At 37.2% G+C, this 17,842-nt stretch overlaps 1 protein-coding gene and 1 pseudogene across 5 annotated transcripts in view; both read left to right on the plus strand.

Moving 5' to 3' along the window:
• The window catches only part of ZCWPW2 (zinc finger CW-type and PWWP domain containing 2), a 114,329-nt gene that overhangs the window by 14,155 nt on the left and 82,332 nt on the right, over positions 1 to 17,842 (plus strand). For 3 of the 5 annotated variants that reach the window (XM_072940896.1, XM_031672673.2, XM_072940899.1), the window contains exon 2: positions 8,691 to 8,832. The exons of the other annotated variants lie outside the window; for them this stretch is intronic. In XM_072940896.1, coding sequence (XP_072796997.1) covers positions 8,807 to 8,832 — 26 coding nt within the window. In that variant the 5' untranslated portion in view covers positions 8,691 to 8,806. The remainder of the gene's footprint in view (positions 1 to 8,690; positions 8,833 to 17,842) is intronic. 5 annotated transcript variants of the gene reach the window in all.
• Positions 5,577 to 6,176, plus strand: LOC116277937 (SIN3-HDAC complex-associated factor pseudogene; annotated as a pseudogene).

Below are 17,842 nucleotides of genomic sequence, written 5' to 3' on the forward strand. Positions count from 1 at the left end.
ATTTTATTTTTTTTTTGATGCTCTTGTAAATGAGATTGTTTTCTTGATTTCATTTTTGGATAGTCTGTTGTTAGTGTAAAGAAATGCTACTGATTTTTGTATGTTGATGTAGTCCTGAATTTATCTGTGCCTCATGTTACCCATGCTGCTCACTTTTGATATATGAACCAATAGGGTTTTTTTCTGATTTCTTTCCTTTTTATTTTAATTTTCTAATATTTTGGCTTAAGCTAGCACTTGCATCAAAATGAATCCTAGCTGATAAAATATAGTTTCAGTCATAACATCGTATACATTTATAATCTTGCTTTTGCCCTCATAGTATTTTACCTGGATACATAAATATAAAATTAATACATTTTAGCTAACACATTTGTTAATAATTTGCATTTTTTAAAAATGTAAATGTATCAACTTCAAATATATTCTTATTACTGTAAGTTTCTAGATCCTTTAGATTCTTCCTGCAATATAACATTTTTACAACTTTTCCATTTCATTTTTGAGAGTTCCTTTGCCTGTCAGAATGTTTCAGTGTTTGAAAATGTAAGAAAACTGTCTCTCAAATTTTTTTCTTCAATAACGTATCTGGTCAAACTACAAGAAAGTGCTTTTGTTGACATTTTCTGTGCTGCTTTTTCTTTTCTGGAATTCAGCAACTTTTACTTTAGCCATGTCAGGGTAGAAGCTGTGAGCCTTTTTTTGTATTTCACATTTTCTTTTGGCTTACCAGAAACAATTTATATTCAAAAGATTAGTTCTCAGTTATTGCAACTCACTATGCAATAGTAGGCTATTGCTGATAGACTTTGAAATACTTTATTCCTATCTCATTTTATTTTAAAAACAGTTCTAGTTTTGAACATAGAGATTATTCAGTTCTCATAAAATGATATTTAGATTAATTTTTAATTTACATAGCACTAATTACGGACATTAGTAATTATAAGAATGCCAATTAAATCATATCTAAAATTGTAAAGAGGTATTTAAATAAAAATGCATATTCTTATTTTATTTTTAAAATTAAAAAAATAAAAGCCAATGTAGTATTGAGGCGGGGGGTTATTTATTTATTTATTTATTTAGCAGAGGTACTGGGGATTGATCCCAGGACCTTGTGCATGCTAAGCGCGCGCTCTACACTGAGCTGTACCCTCCCGCCATTGTGTGTTCTTATTTTAAGTTAATCTTCCTGTTTCTGTTAACTTGTATCACTCATCATATATTATAAACAGGATACATATTCTAACAACATGCTGTGATGTTAAGTATTTAAAGTTAAGATTCACAAACATTAAATAGCCACAATACTAGTAAAGTTTAGTTTACTATAATTTTTAAATTAATTGGAGCTATTTTAAAATTTGTATTCTTAATGCCAAGTTCAGATAATTGTATAATATACTTGGTAAGTATATTTCAAATATATTCTGCATATAAGAGCAGAAGACTCCCTGATAGCTTGGCATTGTGAAGGCATTACTTGGAATATTGGAAAATTAACATGGGAAATATAATAAAAGGAAGATGAACGGTTCCATTTTTACCACACGAGGCTTAAATTTGCAAACAACAGGTTTATTCTGATATATCTTAGCATTAACCTAGCCTGTGAGCTAAGGTCAAATCTGTGTATGTGTGTGTATGCATGTGTGAATGTGCTTATGATCGATCCTGGATGAAAATAATAATGGAATTCGTAGAAATATTTCCAATCTGAGGTCGTTAGCTAAGGTGGGGAGGCAGAAGGGTATGTTTTCAAGAGGAGAAATTGTGTAGGTGAATGAGAAAGGAAACTGAAAGGGAGCTGTGGTAGGATTATGGAGAAGTGTTGAGTAGCCTTTTGAGGTTTGTAGTCACAAATTTACAACTAAATCAGGCTGGGAGATTTGGGACGAAATCAGGACACTGAGTCGTCTCTGTGCCCCAAGTTCTCCCTGACAGTCCTCACTGCCTTCTCTAAGACTTGCTCCTTGTTAGTAGGAAAGAGTAATTTATTTAGTAATTCTTCTCAAGGTGAACATTTCCTGCACTAACCTGATCTTGTCATTTCTAATTCTTCATTTTTATTCCTCCACTCCTTGCTGGAGGGCCCATTTCAAAACTCTCGAAATATGAATATGTAGGCAGATTGTTTTCCCTTTATTTTGCTACATGGATGTTAACTTGACCTAAGAATCCCAAGAAATCTTCACGTTTAAGTGTATAGTTCTTTGCGGGGGGTGCAGTGTGGAGTAGGGGGGAAGAGAGAGCCTAAAATACTGCTACAGAAGTAGTTCTTTGTGGCTTTGAGCTCACTGTGAATTCCAAATTCTAGACTCTTACAGATCCTCACTTAATCTCCAGCATTTTTCAACCTCTGGGGCCTGACACTGTTAGAGCACTTAGTTTATTCTAGCCATAATTCAAATGCCTTTTCCCCCGTGCTGGCAGTGTTCCTCATTAATGCTGGCAGTTGATGACAATGAACACCCCTACTGTGGTTCCAAAGCCTGCTGGATGCCTACAGCATGGTATGCCAATCTCCATGGTTTCAGTCACAGCCAGTCAAAAGAGGGAGGAACCCTCAACCAGTCTAATTGTTTCCTCCTCAGACCTCCCCTTTCAGACCAGGAAAGACACCATCTCGAACAATTACATGTCTTTGAAGCCTAGATTAGAATGATTTTTCAGTTGTAACTCCCCAAGAGAGTACTTTCATTTTGTGAAATCATGTGATGCTGCCTAAATCTGGTTTCCATCTGTAAATATCTAATCTTAAGGCCTGAATTCCCAATTAAAATCCACGTTTTTTAATGTCTTACAGTAATTCTTGGAGAAACCTAGTCCCCTGGATGGTTATGGTGAAGGTTAATTTGTGGCTTTGTCTTCGGGTGATGATTTAATCTGAGGTAGAGTTACCATTGGTCCCAAATCTCATCTGGTAGTCCTTCACATATTCCTCAGCTCTGAGGCTTTCTTGTTCCCATCCTGATAAGGCCAGCTCAGTGTCACATTTAAAAAAATACAAATTCTGTTTTTAAACACATTGAATATTAAGACCTAAATGTAAGACTGGAAACCATAAAACTCCTAGAAGAGAACATAGGCAAAACAGTCTTTCATGTAAATCATAGCAATATTTTTTTTTTGGCTCTGTCTCCTAAGGCAAAAGAAATAAAAGCAAAAACAATGGGACCTAATTAAACGTAAAAGCTTTTGTATGGCAAAGGAAACCATCAACAAAACAAAAAGAAAACCTACTGAATGGGAGAAAATATTTGCAAATGCTATGACTGATAAGAGGTTAATAACCAAAATATATAAACAACTCATGCAACTCAATATCTGCAAAACTGAACAACCTGATTAAAAAATAGGGAAAGACTCGAATAGACATTTTTCCACAGAAGACATACAGATGGCCAACAGGCACATGAGAAGATGCTCAACACCACTAATAATCAGAGAAATACAAATCAAAACCACAATGAGATATCACCTCACATCTTTCAGAGAGGCTATCATCAGAAACACCACAAATAACAAATGTTGGTGAGGGTGTGGAGAAAAGGGAACCCTAGTTGGCGGGAATGAAAATTGTTGCAGTCACTACAGAAAAGAATATGGAGGATTCTCAAAAAACTAAAAAGAAAACTACCATGTAATCCAGCAATTCCACTCCTGGGTGTATATTCAAAAAAAGTAAAAACACTAATTCAGACAGATACATGCACCCCAGTGTGCATAGCAGCACCATTCACAATAGCCAAGATGTGGAAGTTTCTAAGTATCCATCATGACATCATGAATGGGTAAAGAAGATGTGGTATATATATACAATGGAATATTATACAGCAATAAAAAGAATGAAATTCTGCCATTTGCAACAATGAACATGGACCTAGAGGGTATTATGCTTGAAGTAAATCACAGAAGGACAAAAACTTTATATTATTACTTATATGTGGAATCTAAAACAAAATGAATGAATACAACAGAATAGAAACAGACTCACAGATACAGAGAACAAATAGTGGTTACCAGTGGGAAGAGGGAGGGGGAATGGACAAGGTAGGAGTATTGGGATTAAGAGGCACAAACTGCTAGGTATAAAACAAATAAGCAACAAAGATATATTGTACAGCACAGGGAAGCAGAGACATTATTTTGTAAAAACTGTAAGTGGAATATAATCTGTAAAATTACTGAATGACTATGTTGTACACCTGGAACTAATATGATATTATAAATTATAAATTAACTATACTTCTATAAAAATGTAATTTAACAATATTTCAATAAAAATATAATTCAGAAAATCAAATGTAAAAAGTAAAAGAAAAATTAGAAAGACTGACAGTATGATGCTAATTGAATATATGAACAACTTAGAGATTCAAATACAAGAATTTTTATATGCTAAATAACTCAGTATGGTTGAATCATCTTTTTTAAAGTTTTTTCATGATAATTGTCCATATTTTCTATTCAAAATGTATACTATTAAGTATACTTTAAGACAAAATAAAAGACCTTAATGAGTTCAAGAAAAAGAGTTCAAGTGTACTACTATGGAACTCTAGAGAGAACATTCTACAATCCTCTCTATGGGGAATGGCTGGTTGGTAGGCAGTCCTGGAGGGTGGTGGCAGAGCCCTAGGGGTGCTGAGTGGGATGAGTGAGCAGCCAGGCCAGTCTTTGCTCATCTTTCACTGACCGTGTCTTCACTAAATCAGGACATTTAGTAAATATTTAGTAAATGATACTCTGACGCAGGTAACTATTAGGCCCTTAGTATGATATGAACTAAGTTCATGAGCCTCAACTGCCTTCTAATAAAGTAGAATTTTTCCTAAGCATAAAAAAAACCAAAAGCATTGAGTGTTAATTTCAGCCTTTATAAAGTCTCTTGAAGGGGCGGCAGAGGAGGAAGCCCTTCATTTAATACGAAGTAGACTTCTAAGAATTCACTTTATCCATCTGTCCTTAGAGTTCCAAACCTTGCAGGAATTATTTGCCTCTATTCCCTCAAATTTCATTAATTTTTTTGTTTGACTGATCACATCCTTACTTCACTCCCTCTTGTCTCCTATGACCTCTCAAATCTAGTGTTAGAACACCTTCCTGTTCTTTCTTCTGTAAGGAGCATTCTCAGCTCCTCCACATCTGCATTTTTACCCATCAGCCGACGAAGTCCCCGGGAGCAAATAAAAACTCTTTCTTAGAAATAAGAACTGAGGAGCGGAAGATGAAGCTGTATTTTTAATCTTTATGTTCTTATCCTCTGTGTCCCACCAAGTGGTACGGTATGCATTTAGATCCTAAACATTTTCTTGTAATGCCACTTTACCTCGCCCGCCGCCATGGATACTGCTCCTTAGGCTTTTGAAGCTTTGCTCTCTGCTACTTCTTTGTTAAAAACAAAACCAAAAAAATCCCAGGGAAAACTTCAGGACACAGTCTTCCTAGATACGGCAGTTGAGGGGTTGGGGGTACTGGACATGGGTGGAGGGTATTGTTACTGAGTGTGGAATGGCTGCTTTTGGAAGACTCTTTCTAAAAGAAAAGATGTTTAGTTTTACAAGCCAAAAATGGACTGCCGATCTCCGATTCTCAACGTGGTGACGGTAAATGCTGAAAGCACTTTCAGAACTCTTCGCGGTTACATGAGACCTCTTTGGGAACATGTTTGCGTGGCTGAGTACTGCTTGTGAAAAGACAGGAGAAGCAGCCAGCAGGATAAAAAACAAGCCAAAAACCAGAGTCACGTGGTAGATACCAGGGCAGGACCCAGTCTGAACTCCACATGGAATCCAAAGGAAGTGGAAACTGCCTCAAACGGGATGAAGAGGCAACCAGATCAGGAAACTACAGGAAGAATTTGAACATCATGATTCTGATGCCCACAGCCCCCTCTCAGTTCTTCTCCAGCCAGTCCCTTGTTGCAGTTACCAGTCAGATGAGGGCTCTGATGCGGAGATGGTTTGTGGTTCTAACGAAACACCTGTCTTCCCCTTTTTAACCTCAGGTGCTGGAAAACGTAAAAAGTATGTTGCGGGTTTATCTATAAAGGCGTTTTGGGGAGGTCCTCCTTAACACATCTATTTAAGCCTTACTGTACCAGTAGGAAAGCACCTTCCGAGAAGCTGGAGGAGCAGGGGCCAGAGCCTCCTCCCACTCACTCCCATTGAGGAGTGGCGACTGGGGTTGAGACTGAAGGGGAACAAAACCCGTTTACATTTTGGAAAGGCAGAAGTGGCTGTATGCATTTCCTAGGGCGGCCATAACAAAGTTCTGCAGACTAAGTGGCTTAAACAACAGATAGTCTGAAATTAAGGTGTCGACAGGCTTGGTTCCTTCTGAGATCCTTGAGGTGGGATGTGTTTCAGCCTCTCTCCTTGGCTTGTGGACGGGGGTCTTCTCCCTGTATCTTTTACATTGTCTTCCCTTGGTACTTGTCTGTGTCCCAACTTCTGTTCCGGTGAGGACACCAGTCAGATTGGATTAAGACCCAGCCTCATGACTTCATTTCCATTTAACTACCTCTTTAAAGATCCTGCCTCCAAATACTTCATTTTGAGGTACTGGAGTTTAGGACTTCAACATATAAATTGGGAGTAAAGGAAGACAGTTCAGCCCTTAACAGTGGCTATCCTGTTTCTCATTTGGATGCTTGCTCTTCTGCCGAAAGACAATTTCTAGAATGGTTTCCAGTTGGTTCTTCTTGTCTCCATCTCCACAGGTTCTAAAGCCAGTATCTAGTTTACTAAAAGAGAAAAAAGTATACATAATGTTTATGATCCTGATTATTTCATAGGAAAGCTGAATGCGGCAATAAAGTGCTCTTAAGTCTCTAAATCCCCTTCTAATGAATGAGATTACGGAAATGTCAGAGGACAGAATAGGATTAATCGTATGATAAACCATCTGTACTTTGATCCTTCTGTCTTGAGAAGCAGTCAGTGGTTAAGGCATTTTTCAAAGACGATTGTTTTCCCTCCTAATACTAAATTTGTAATAACTCAATTTCATAGTCTTGTCACTACAAGTATTTGTTCACAATTTTGAATTAAAATTTGCCAAGGTTCTGATCGCTCAAACCTTTACTACTGAAATATTAATCAGGACACACTAAGCTTTCTAGTGTAAATACCTTGAAGGAGAAAGTAATTCCTAAAGACATAGAGAGGTAACTTGACTGTTTATGTTGCAGCCGGTGTCACCTCTCCCTGTGTTAATATTTGATAAGGTGTTTAATTTAAATGACACTTCTAAAGCAGAACCAAAGCTCTTCATTGGGAAAACTTGCATCTTTTAAGATAAAAGATCCTGTGTAACTAGCACCAAAGCAATATCACATAGTAGCTAATATATTCTATTAAAATGTTACACTATATGAAAAAAATAAAATGTATATAGGTGTTCAAGATGACACAGTACAAAGGTTAATGCTTCTTGGGGTACATTTCTTAGAGTTTACCATGTATGTGAATGGTTGACTTTTGTTTGTATTATGTGACTGATGTTTTCGCTGGAAACCTGCACAAGTCACATTTAGTTCTTCAGTTGAATTTGTTAAGTATTTACCAGGCATTTGGTTTGTTTTAACCTGTTAGGATTTTTTTTTTCATTTTATATTCAAGAAAATTCTACTGGAAGAAAGGAGGTGTGTAGTAATGCTAAGCGGGCTGATTTGGGGATGGATGGCTTCTTCTAGTCAGGCTTTCTAAACATTGAGATGTTAGGGGATTAATGAATCCTGAAAGTGGAGCTCTTCAATTCTCATAGCTTCATTAAAAGCCACTCATCTGAGCCCAAACCGAAGTACTCTCACTGCTGCTTTTCTGAAAGTTAAAGAAAAAAAAAACTTCACCAGTTCAGACTTTTTATAATGAGGCAAGAACATCTTGCCTACCTTATAAAAATGTGACTCAGTGCTTAATTTTAAAACCGGATTTAAAATATTGGATAGTATAAATAATGATAGGCAGTGAGTCATTTTTATGGGTATCCTATAATTTTATAATTATTAATCTAAAATTGCAATTCTATACTTCTTCCTTTTGGAAAAACCTACATACTGCATATCACAGTATACACAAACTACATAGTGAGTTGGCTGGCTCTCCCATGCCCTTTGAGGTATAAGAATCTTGCCCATTACCTTCCCTCTCCTGAGTTATATTTGAATTTAATTTTGTACTTTTTAACTGGTCTTGGTAGAATATACTCTAATATGAACCATCTCCCCTTCTGTATTTTTTTGTTACTAGACCCAACCACAGTCTTGTTTCCCCCCTTCCACCCCTCTTACTCGTGGAATGTACTATATCTGGTCACATAAATTTGTAATGTATTAGAAATTACAGATCTGTTTGGTGTTTTTTATGTTGTTAGATACTAATACTCAGTCTTTTTGTAGGAAATTAAATACCTTTATTTTAGTCTCACTACAGCATTTTAAAAATAATATAAATAGAAAAGCAACCTTGAGGCTTCTCTGCTTTCATGATGCCTTCTGAGTATGTTCACTTCATACTCTCTGTATTCTGAATATTAATCCATATGAAAATATTTCATCCTTGTCTTTTTCGTGCCTTTCAGTTTACCTTATACATTGATTGATTGATTGATTGATTGGTTGGTTGATTGATTGATTTCAGCTTTAGTTACACAGAGATTTAATCTCACCATGTTTGTTACAGAATCCAAGCTCGTTCTGCTCGCCACATGACAGGCGAATAAATCGGGAGACAAGGTGCTGGGGCAAGGAATACAGACTTTATTCATAAAGCCTGCAGCCAAAGAAGATGGCAGACTAATGTCCTGGAGAACCATCTTCTGCAAGTCAGTATTCAGGCTCCTTTTATACAAAAAAGGGGAGGGATGTGGTTGGTTGTTTCAAACTTCTTGGTGTAGGAATTCTTTGTTCTTGGAATCCTTTGTTCTTGTAACTGTCCGTGTAGGTCAGGTCATGGTGCCCCTGTAAAACCTCCAACAAAACAAACATTATTTTCTGTTCTGCAACTTGTTGTCTTTATATGAATGAAAAAGTGTTAATATCCCAAAGTGTTAATATCCTTAAAGGGCAGAGCCTTGAGAACAGGCTCTCCTGTCTATTTCAGGCTCTAGGCAACATTCTGTTACAAGAGGTACAGAGCCAGTAAGACTCAGCCTAGAAGACAGGGCACAGGGTTAAAGCCAAAGGAACAGATCTAACATGGAGTCAGGTTTGTTCTTTTCTATTACATGTACAAGTTTATCAGTCTTTCCTTTATGACTTTTTTGTGTCTTACATACAAATGCATTTTTTACTTCAATGCTATGTATGATATTTTACATTACTGTTTAGTCAGTCTAGAATTTATTTTCATAAATGGTGCCGGGTTGAGATTGAACTCTATTTTTTGTTGTAAAAAAGGATGAATGAATGTTGAATCCCTCACACGCTTTTGGGAGAGTGACTATTCAGATGATCATATATGGTTTTCCTTCTCTAGTCTGTAATGTGGCATGTCATGCGAACAGTGCAAGTGGCCAAGCAGCCCGTGTATCAGACTTGCTGTTGTAGTACTTGCTAGAGAATGTGCACATAGCTGGTTGGTGAGCCTCCATCACCTCATTCCACTCTGACGCAGAACATCACAATCTGTTAGGGCCATAGGACACATACCAGTAGAGGCCCTTGATCATTGAACTATGGCGCTTTTCCTGAGTAATTAGAGAAATACCACCTTCTCCCCTGGCATGATCAGAGACAGAATGCAGTAGTAATAAAATGTGGCAGAACTTTGGTTCAAGTACTTTCCTGACAGTATGGCATTCAAGGTGGATGGGAAAGCTAAGACTTTTGATTACAGTTGTAAGAAGCTATAAGTTAGCACATGCCTAACTTGCAGTAGGGCACACCAGTATACATGATTGGGTTAGTACCATCCCCTTCCCTGGCGTGAGGAGGTAGTACTGGGGTCCACATTTTGTGGTTGACCAGTATTGATTGCTTCAGGCTTTGGGCCATAACCAGATTCCATGTAACTTTGAAAGATGCTACATTTCAGAGAAACCAGCTTGGAGGGGACCAGTGTTGGACTAATTAACTCTTATTTCTGATTGCCTATTTGGCCATGATCAATTTTTTCCTTAATATTCTGATAGATCTGATTTACTTTACAGATCTGATCTGCTTTAGCTAGGATTTTTTTAAATCTTCCTTCCTAAATGAGATTAACATAAACTTTTCTTATGCTCTGCTTATCTGGCTTTTAAGATCTCCTTTGGGTTAAATATATACAGGCTATCCTCTAGGAACTTTTACATTTTGCTATAGTTCTACAGCTATATTTCTAATATGATTTATTTCTGACTTTTCTCCTTTTGAAGAACCAACTTTGGATTTATTGATCGTTATGGAATGAATGTTTGTGAGCCTCCCAAATTCATATGTTGAATCCCTAATCTCCAGTGTGGCTGTCTTTGGAGAAGGAGCCTCTAAGGAAGTAATTAAGGATAAATGAGATCATAAAAGTAAGGGCCCAATATGAGAGAATAAGTGACTTTAAAATTAGAGGCACCAGAAAGCTCTCTTGCATGCTTCTGTGCACGCACACTCTCTCTCTCTGCTCATGCACCAAGGAGAGGCTGCATGAGAGGGACCATAGTGAAAGGTAGCCATCCACAAACCAGGAAGAGGGCTCTCACCAGAAGCCACATCAGCCAGGACCTTGATCCTGGACTTCCATCCTCCAAAACGGTGAGAAAATAAATTTGTTTTATGTTGTTGAAGATGGTTGTTGAAGCCACCCAGTTTCTGAGTTGTTTGTTTGACTGTCTGTTTTAATGACAGTCCACATTGATCAACTCTGTTGGTTATTTATGTGTTTTTCTCTTGCTGGTTTCCTAGTGTATTCATTTCTCTTATACGTCATTTTTTTAAATGTGGGTTGCATTCTGTGAAAAACCCTTGGCTCAGTCTTGCAGTTTATTTATTTTTATTTTGACAGTGTATCGATTGTTTTTTTTTTAATTTCAGTGGTCAGAATTTAAATTTCCATAACAGTCTGTTGATTCTTTTAAAGAAATGAATATCCTTTCATATCTTTCTGGAGTTAGTAGACATTCTAAAATGCCATCTTGTTTAGTTTATAAAACTTGTGTTTCCTAGGTAATGAATGTTTTCTTTGGTTGGGTTTGTTTCCTCTCTTCCATTATTGGGTTTTTTTCTTTAATTTTTGTGATTGAGTATTCAGCTCTGTACTTGGGATTGTTTATAAACTCTCTCGTTACTTTAGCTTTTCTCCAAATACGGAAGGAGGAGTGGTAGGACCAAATTCCTAGATGGGGTGAGCCAGTGGCTTCTTCTGGGTCGTGAGAACTCTATTCTTCCTGGGTGTTGCTAGCCTCCTGAAGCCCCTGTTCTACCCCTTCACCCCAGGGTTGGTTGGCTCTGCTCTACCTGACGATAGACATCTCTTTGCTCACTGTCTGGCCCAAAGAGAGGTGACCCTCACTCTCTTGGCTATCCCAGACCTGTCCTGTATTCATTATCTGACACTGTAGGCTTAGCATACCCTCGGACCAGCTTCCATCTTTGTAGGCGTTTTCATCTGTTTATGTTTTGGGCTGTGGCTTCCTTCTCTTCATTCCCATCTATCTTCTTTCATGGGAGGAGTCCTCCTAGTTTCTGGAGACCTGAAGGTACTGCCTGCTTTTTTAAAAAATATATATTTTTTAGAAGATATGGAGATAGGTATACTCTTCTGTGATTCCCTGGCACTTGGGGTGGCATGAGAAGCTCTGGCGTGTATTCAGTCTCCCATCTTGAACCAGTCTCTGAGACAGCTAAGTTTAAAAAGTTGTTTTATTTTGATATAATGTCATGTAAAGAAAAGTTTGAAGAATAGAAGGAAGAATTTCCAGTTGCTTTATACTCAGATTTCCCCAATATTCTCAATGGTAATATTTAAAAATAATGATGTAGGAATGTATATTCAGTATATAATTGGGTATGTATATTGAATCATTTAAGAGTAAGTTGTAGTGGTATTACTGAAAATAGCAGATTAGGGAATTTAAAATCAATCCCTTCACTAAAGCAATGATTAAGCTGGCAGAAACTGTTAGACTTAACTTTTTTGGACTTCTGGAATCTAATTTTTGAATCTAATAAAAACATGACAATACCCAGAAGAGTGCTTACTAAAGAAAGCAGCTGCTCATTTCAGTAAGTGAGCCATGTGACGCTTTTACTTACCCACTGTGTTAGGGCGTTCCAGAGGAACAGAACCAACAAACGGGATGTGTGTGTGTGTCTGTGTGTATATACACATTATATATATGTGTATGTGTGTATCTGTATATACATATAGAGAGAGGGAGAGAGCAATTTATTTTAAGGAACTGGCTCATACGATTGTGGTGACTTGGTAAGCCCCCCCACCCCCACCCACCCCCCCAAAAAAATCTGCTGGGGTAGACCAGCAAGCTAGAGACTCAGTGGGGAGTTGCATTTCAAGTCCAAAGGCAGTCTGCTGACAAAATTCCTTCTTGCTTCGGGAGGATTGGTTTTTGATCTGTTAAGGCCTTCGACTGATTGGCTGAGGCCCAGCCACATTGTGAAGGATAATCTGCCTTACTCAAAGCCCAGTAATTTACATGTTAATCTCATCTTAAAAAACACCTTCACAGAAACATCCAGAATAATATTTGACCGAATATCTGGGTACCCTGACCCAGCCAAGTTGACACACGGAACTAACTAACGATGGTTAGTTTTAATAGCCACTTACTGTCCCTGTGCCCAGCTCACAGGTGGCCACGGAAATGACAGTTAGCATTCCTGGTGTAACTTGCTGGTGCCAGAGAGGCTGACCACACTTGGCAAGGAATGCAATCTTTACAAAGAGTAGCTTGCAGATATGATTTGTCTTTACCACTTGATACTTCAGTACGTTATTTCCAAAAACAAGAAATTATTTTTATTATTACATGACTATAATGTAGTTCTCCAAATCAGCAATTTAACTGTGGTGAAATACCTCTGCTATCTGGATACATTTTAAAGGCTTTTGTCACATACTTCAAAATTTCTCTCCCCAAGTGTCTACCAATTTCCATTTTTGTCATTAGTATGTGAGAATTTCAAATAATCCTTTACCATTTTAAAATCGTAGACTAATGTAGTTTTAAACTTTGCTAAATTGGTATACAGTATCTTCAGATTCATCCCAGTAGAACCCCTATCTCTTTTAGCTATTATATACTCTACCTTCCTTCTCTGTATTTTGGTTTTTCTTCATGGACTCTTCCTAAGAATGAAAAAGAAAAAAATCCAACTCTGGAAGTATTGGGAGAACTTCCAAACTTGATTGTCCCTAGTATAAACGCTGTTCTTTAATTTTTATTACAATCAGTATTCTCTACTACATATGCTTATTTTTCTCAATTTATCTTTACAACTTCTCTATAAAATAGTAATTTTGCAGATAAAATTATGAAGTTAAACGACTTTCCCAAAGCTATACAACTGGTAATTAGTAGATTCTGGACTCCTCGTGCACTTCCTGACTTCAGAGCTGATAACATTACATTGGGCTGGTTAGTGAGAAGGACAGTGAAACACTCAATGAACATTTGCCGAAGGGAATTCATACCTGCTCTATTTAATTGTCTTGAAGATAGTGATAAAAGCATATTTCATGAAAGACGATGGCAGATACCAGATTGAAGGCCCCAGATGGGGACTGAAGGTGATGAAGAGTGTTGAATGTTAATGATTGACAAGAAATACACCTTTTTTCTAACATGATTGCCAAGTTAAAAGAAATTATATGTGAACTGAAGACAGAAGAAACACTGAAAACCAGCACATGCTGCAAAGCAAGTAAGATATAGTAAGTCTTGAGAGCTGACAAGACTTAACACAGATGTGATGAAAGGGTGGCTAGTGAAATGTGGGCTCTGAGACATGCTTCAAAGGAACATAGCCGAGGAGCTAATGGTCCAGCAGGCGGAGTAGAGGATTTTTGAGGAAGAACAGTCTGAAAGCATAAATCAAGAAGTAGGAAAGGGGGACAATGTTTTAGAAACCGTCTAGCCCCACTTTCTTTACCTCACGGATTATAGAGCTAGGAAGTTGCACAGCCAAGATGAGAAACTACGTTTTTGACACTAAGTCCTGATCTTTTTCTCCTCTGTCTTGAATATTATGAAATTTTAATCCAGAATATTAAAATTACCTTTTTAATCACTTCAGATTATCTTTGGAAGTAGGCGGGTTTGGTATTACAGTTGTACAGCTGTTGGTTACACATGACATGTTACCTAGAAATGGGAGTGATGAAAATTGAAATTCTAATACTGAAATGCACTGACTCTGAGGACACTCATATAGTAACTATTATTTTTCTCAAACCCAGAAGACTTGCATCATCTGGGTTAGTCGGTAGCTAAAAGTGTATGCACTTCCTGTAACAGCAGTGTTGGAGATCAAAAGAATAAGGGCAACTTTTTCATTTGGAAGAACAGTCATTATTTTTCTCATTCACATACAGACAATAAAAACAGTTTCTATTATAAGCATCCATTTATCTTTACTCCTATCCTGTACGTATTTATTCACACTGTCTCATTATATTCTGAGATTATTCAGAACTCCTTGGTTATGTTGTAATTTTCCCATCTGGGATACATCAGTCACAAATAAAGTACGTAAACATTGTAATAAAAAGTGATGCTTCATAAGAATTCATATTGGCTGTGCTCTATCTTTGAGACCTTTGTTCTGTTGAACAATGGAATGATGTAATAATTCAATTCAAGAAGACTTGATCTCATTTTCTGATTTTTTTCAGACTCTGCTCTAACATTCTTCAATAACGTTCATGGAATACAGAAATCTTTGGAGAACTTACATAAAGCCCATATGGACTTTTCTTACTTTCTTTAGCTCATGAATTTCACTTTAATGCTACAAATATCTATAGTAATTGTGCTATATTAAATTATTTAGAACTGTTTGGTGGGGTTCTGCCGACTTTGGTGGTCTCTTTAATAAATTCAATTTAAGTAGTAATGCATTGTAATGTATTGTTATAAATAAAAAATTACTCACTAATCCCTTTCCCATCTGTTAGTATATTTAGCCAGTTCCCTATGCCCCACAGAAATATAGAAGAAATTGAGCAAAATTAGGGAAGTGATATGAACGACTCCTTCATGTTAAAGCATTATTTAGAGGCATTTTGAGATCAACACAGAGACAACAATGTCTTCATCATCAACTCATTTATTGCTGGAGGTACAAAAATAATGCCTCTTCCCTGGGCGAGCTTACAGTGCAGTGGTGGGAATTAGACAGTAACGTCATTATAATATGTAGCAGAATGTTGTCAGTACCTGAAGTTAAGAGGACAGGAAGGTCAAGCAGGGAGAAATTGCAGCCAGTTGGGGATATCCAGAAAGACTTCTGGAAAGACACGGTGTTTAAGGGGTGGGTCTTCAAAGTAGGCAGTTTACAGGTAATGATGGAGTAAGAAGAAGAGCATGAGCAATGGTATAGAGACAGAACACACTGGGTATGTTTGGGAAATATCAAATAATGTAAGTTGATGCTGTCTGGAAGACTAATAAAGAATGTAATGCTAGCAACCATTTAATGAGCACCCGTTGCATGTTCTGCTTCTTGCCACGTACCCTATGTGCATTATTTTACTGAACTTTTACAACATTCTGTGAGGTGGTGTTAGCATTATTACTGCTTTCCAGATGAAAAGATATTAAATGATTTTGCCCACAGTCATATAGCTGTTAAGTTCGTGTTCTTAGATCTTAATCAAGGTCTGACTGGTAATAAAACCCATACTCTTAACTACTTCACTGTAGAGTTGCACTGTGGACAATTCAAATACAGAGTGGGGACCTTATTTCCAATTATGTTAGCAATGGCAAATAATACGTTTTTTTAGCAAGAGGATCCATTATTGAGAGTTTATAAGATTAACCTATTATCAGTGACTTGAAAATCAACGTGAGGAGAGAGAAAGTAGACAGATTGGTCAGTTGGCTGTTTATAGCAGTCTAAATGAACTAATGAGAAACTGAGCTAGGTTTGTAGCAGTAGGATTGGAAAGGTGGGAACACAGGCAGAAACCTTTTCAATTTTGTAAGTTGTAACAAAATGACAGCTTTAAATTTACATAGAGGGGATGAGGAAGTAGGCAGTTTCAAAGTTGACCCTGGATGAAATTTGAGTCTAGGTAACAGTAATGAGAGACAAACTGTTTTGAAGGAAAAGAAAACTTGATTTCGCCCAAATTGAGGGTGCTTGAGTAAATCCAAGTGTCAAAATTATTCGGAATGTAGATGTGAAGATGAGATTTGAGATGAAGTTCAGGGATTAAGACGGAGATTTGGCAGCTGTTTGCATGGGAGAGAGAGTCAAAGCTATTTGAATGAAATCCCCAAGGAAAAGAATGTAGAAAGAGAAGTTTGAAGACAGAACCTTGGAAAGGCCTACATTTAGGGCCTAGAGAGAGACAGAAGAACTAGTAAAGGAATCAGTAAAGGGTAGAGGTTTAAGGGTAAGTTTAGGATTAACAGATACACTACTACTGCATATAAAATAGATGAACAGCAAGGACCTACGGTAGAGCACAGGGAACTATAGTCAGTATCTTGTAATAACCTATAATGAAAAGGATCTGAGAAAATATATATATATATATATATGATATGTGTGTGTATATAATATATATATATATAAACTGAATAATTTTGCTGTACACCTGAAACTAATGCAACATTGTAAATCAACTATACTTAAATAATAAATAAATAAACACCCTAATTAATTAATTAAATAATTAGGATTAAAGGATTAGAAAATCTTTGGTCTCTTTAAAAAAAAAAATTTAAAAACCAGATGGTCAGTCATTTAAGAGTTGAGTAACTGCCTAGGATTGCTGGTCCCCAGTTTATACTCTGACTTTTTGTTTTAATAATACGTTTTATTTCTTTAGAGCAGTTTCAGGTTTACAGCAGAACTGAGCAGAAAACTCTGACTTTCTATTGTGTGACTCTAGAATTTTCTTCTAGAGGATGAGCCCCATACTTCATACTGCCTACCTAGCAGACTCACAGGCATTTTAAACCTAAGACCAAAAGGAATGTATTATTTCTGATCCCTAAATATCAAGCTTGCTCCATATTTATATGCCCTGTTTGGTTATTAACTCCACTGTTCATCCATTTGCCCCAAACAGATATCTAAGCTTCATCTGCCACTATCCTCCCTTACCACTAAGAATCTACCCCTCTCTTTCAAAACCAATGTAGGTTTGTCGCTGTAGACTGAATATTTGTGTCTCCCTAAAATATGATGGTATTAGGAGGTGGAGCCTTTGGGAGGTGATTATGTCATGAGAGCAGATGGAATTAATGCATTTAAATGAGAGGCCAGAAAGTACCTTGGCCCCTCCTGCCAAGTGATGGCCACCTGTGAACCAGGCCGCGGGTTCTTACGAGACACTCAATATGTCAGTACCTTGATCTTGGACATCCCAGCCACCAGATTTATGAGAACTAAATGTTGTTTATAAGTCACCCAGTCTGGAATTTTTTGTTATAGCAGCCCAGACAGAGACAGAAATTGGTACTGAGAAGCAGGGGTTCTGCTGTAGTAAATAACTGAAAATGTGGAAGTGGCTTTGGAACTGGGTAAGGGGTAGAGGCTGGAAGAGTCTTGAGGTTCATGCTAGAAAAAGGCCACATTGTCATGAATGAACAGCCCATTAAGGGCAATTCTGTTGAGAACCCAGAAAGAAAAGAGCAGAACTGTAGACAAAGCTTCAGTCTTCTTGGA

This window comes from Vicugna pacos, chromosome 17 (genome assembly GCF_048564905.1).
Source record: "Vicugna pacos chromosome 17, VicPac4, whole genome shotgun sequence".
Taxonomy (NCBI): domain Eukaryota; kingdom Metazoa; phylum Chordata; class Mammalia; order Artiodactyla; family Camelidae; genus Vicugna; species Vicugna pacos.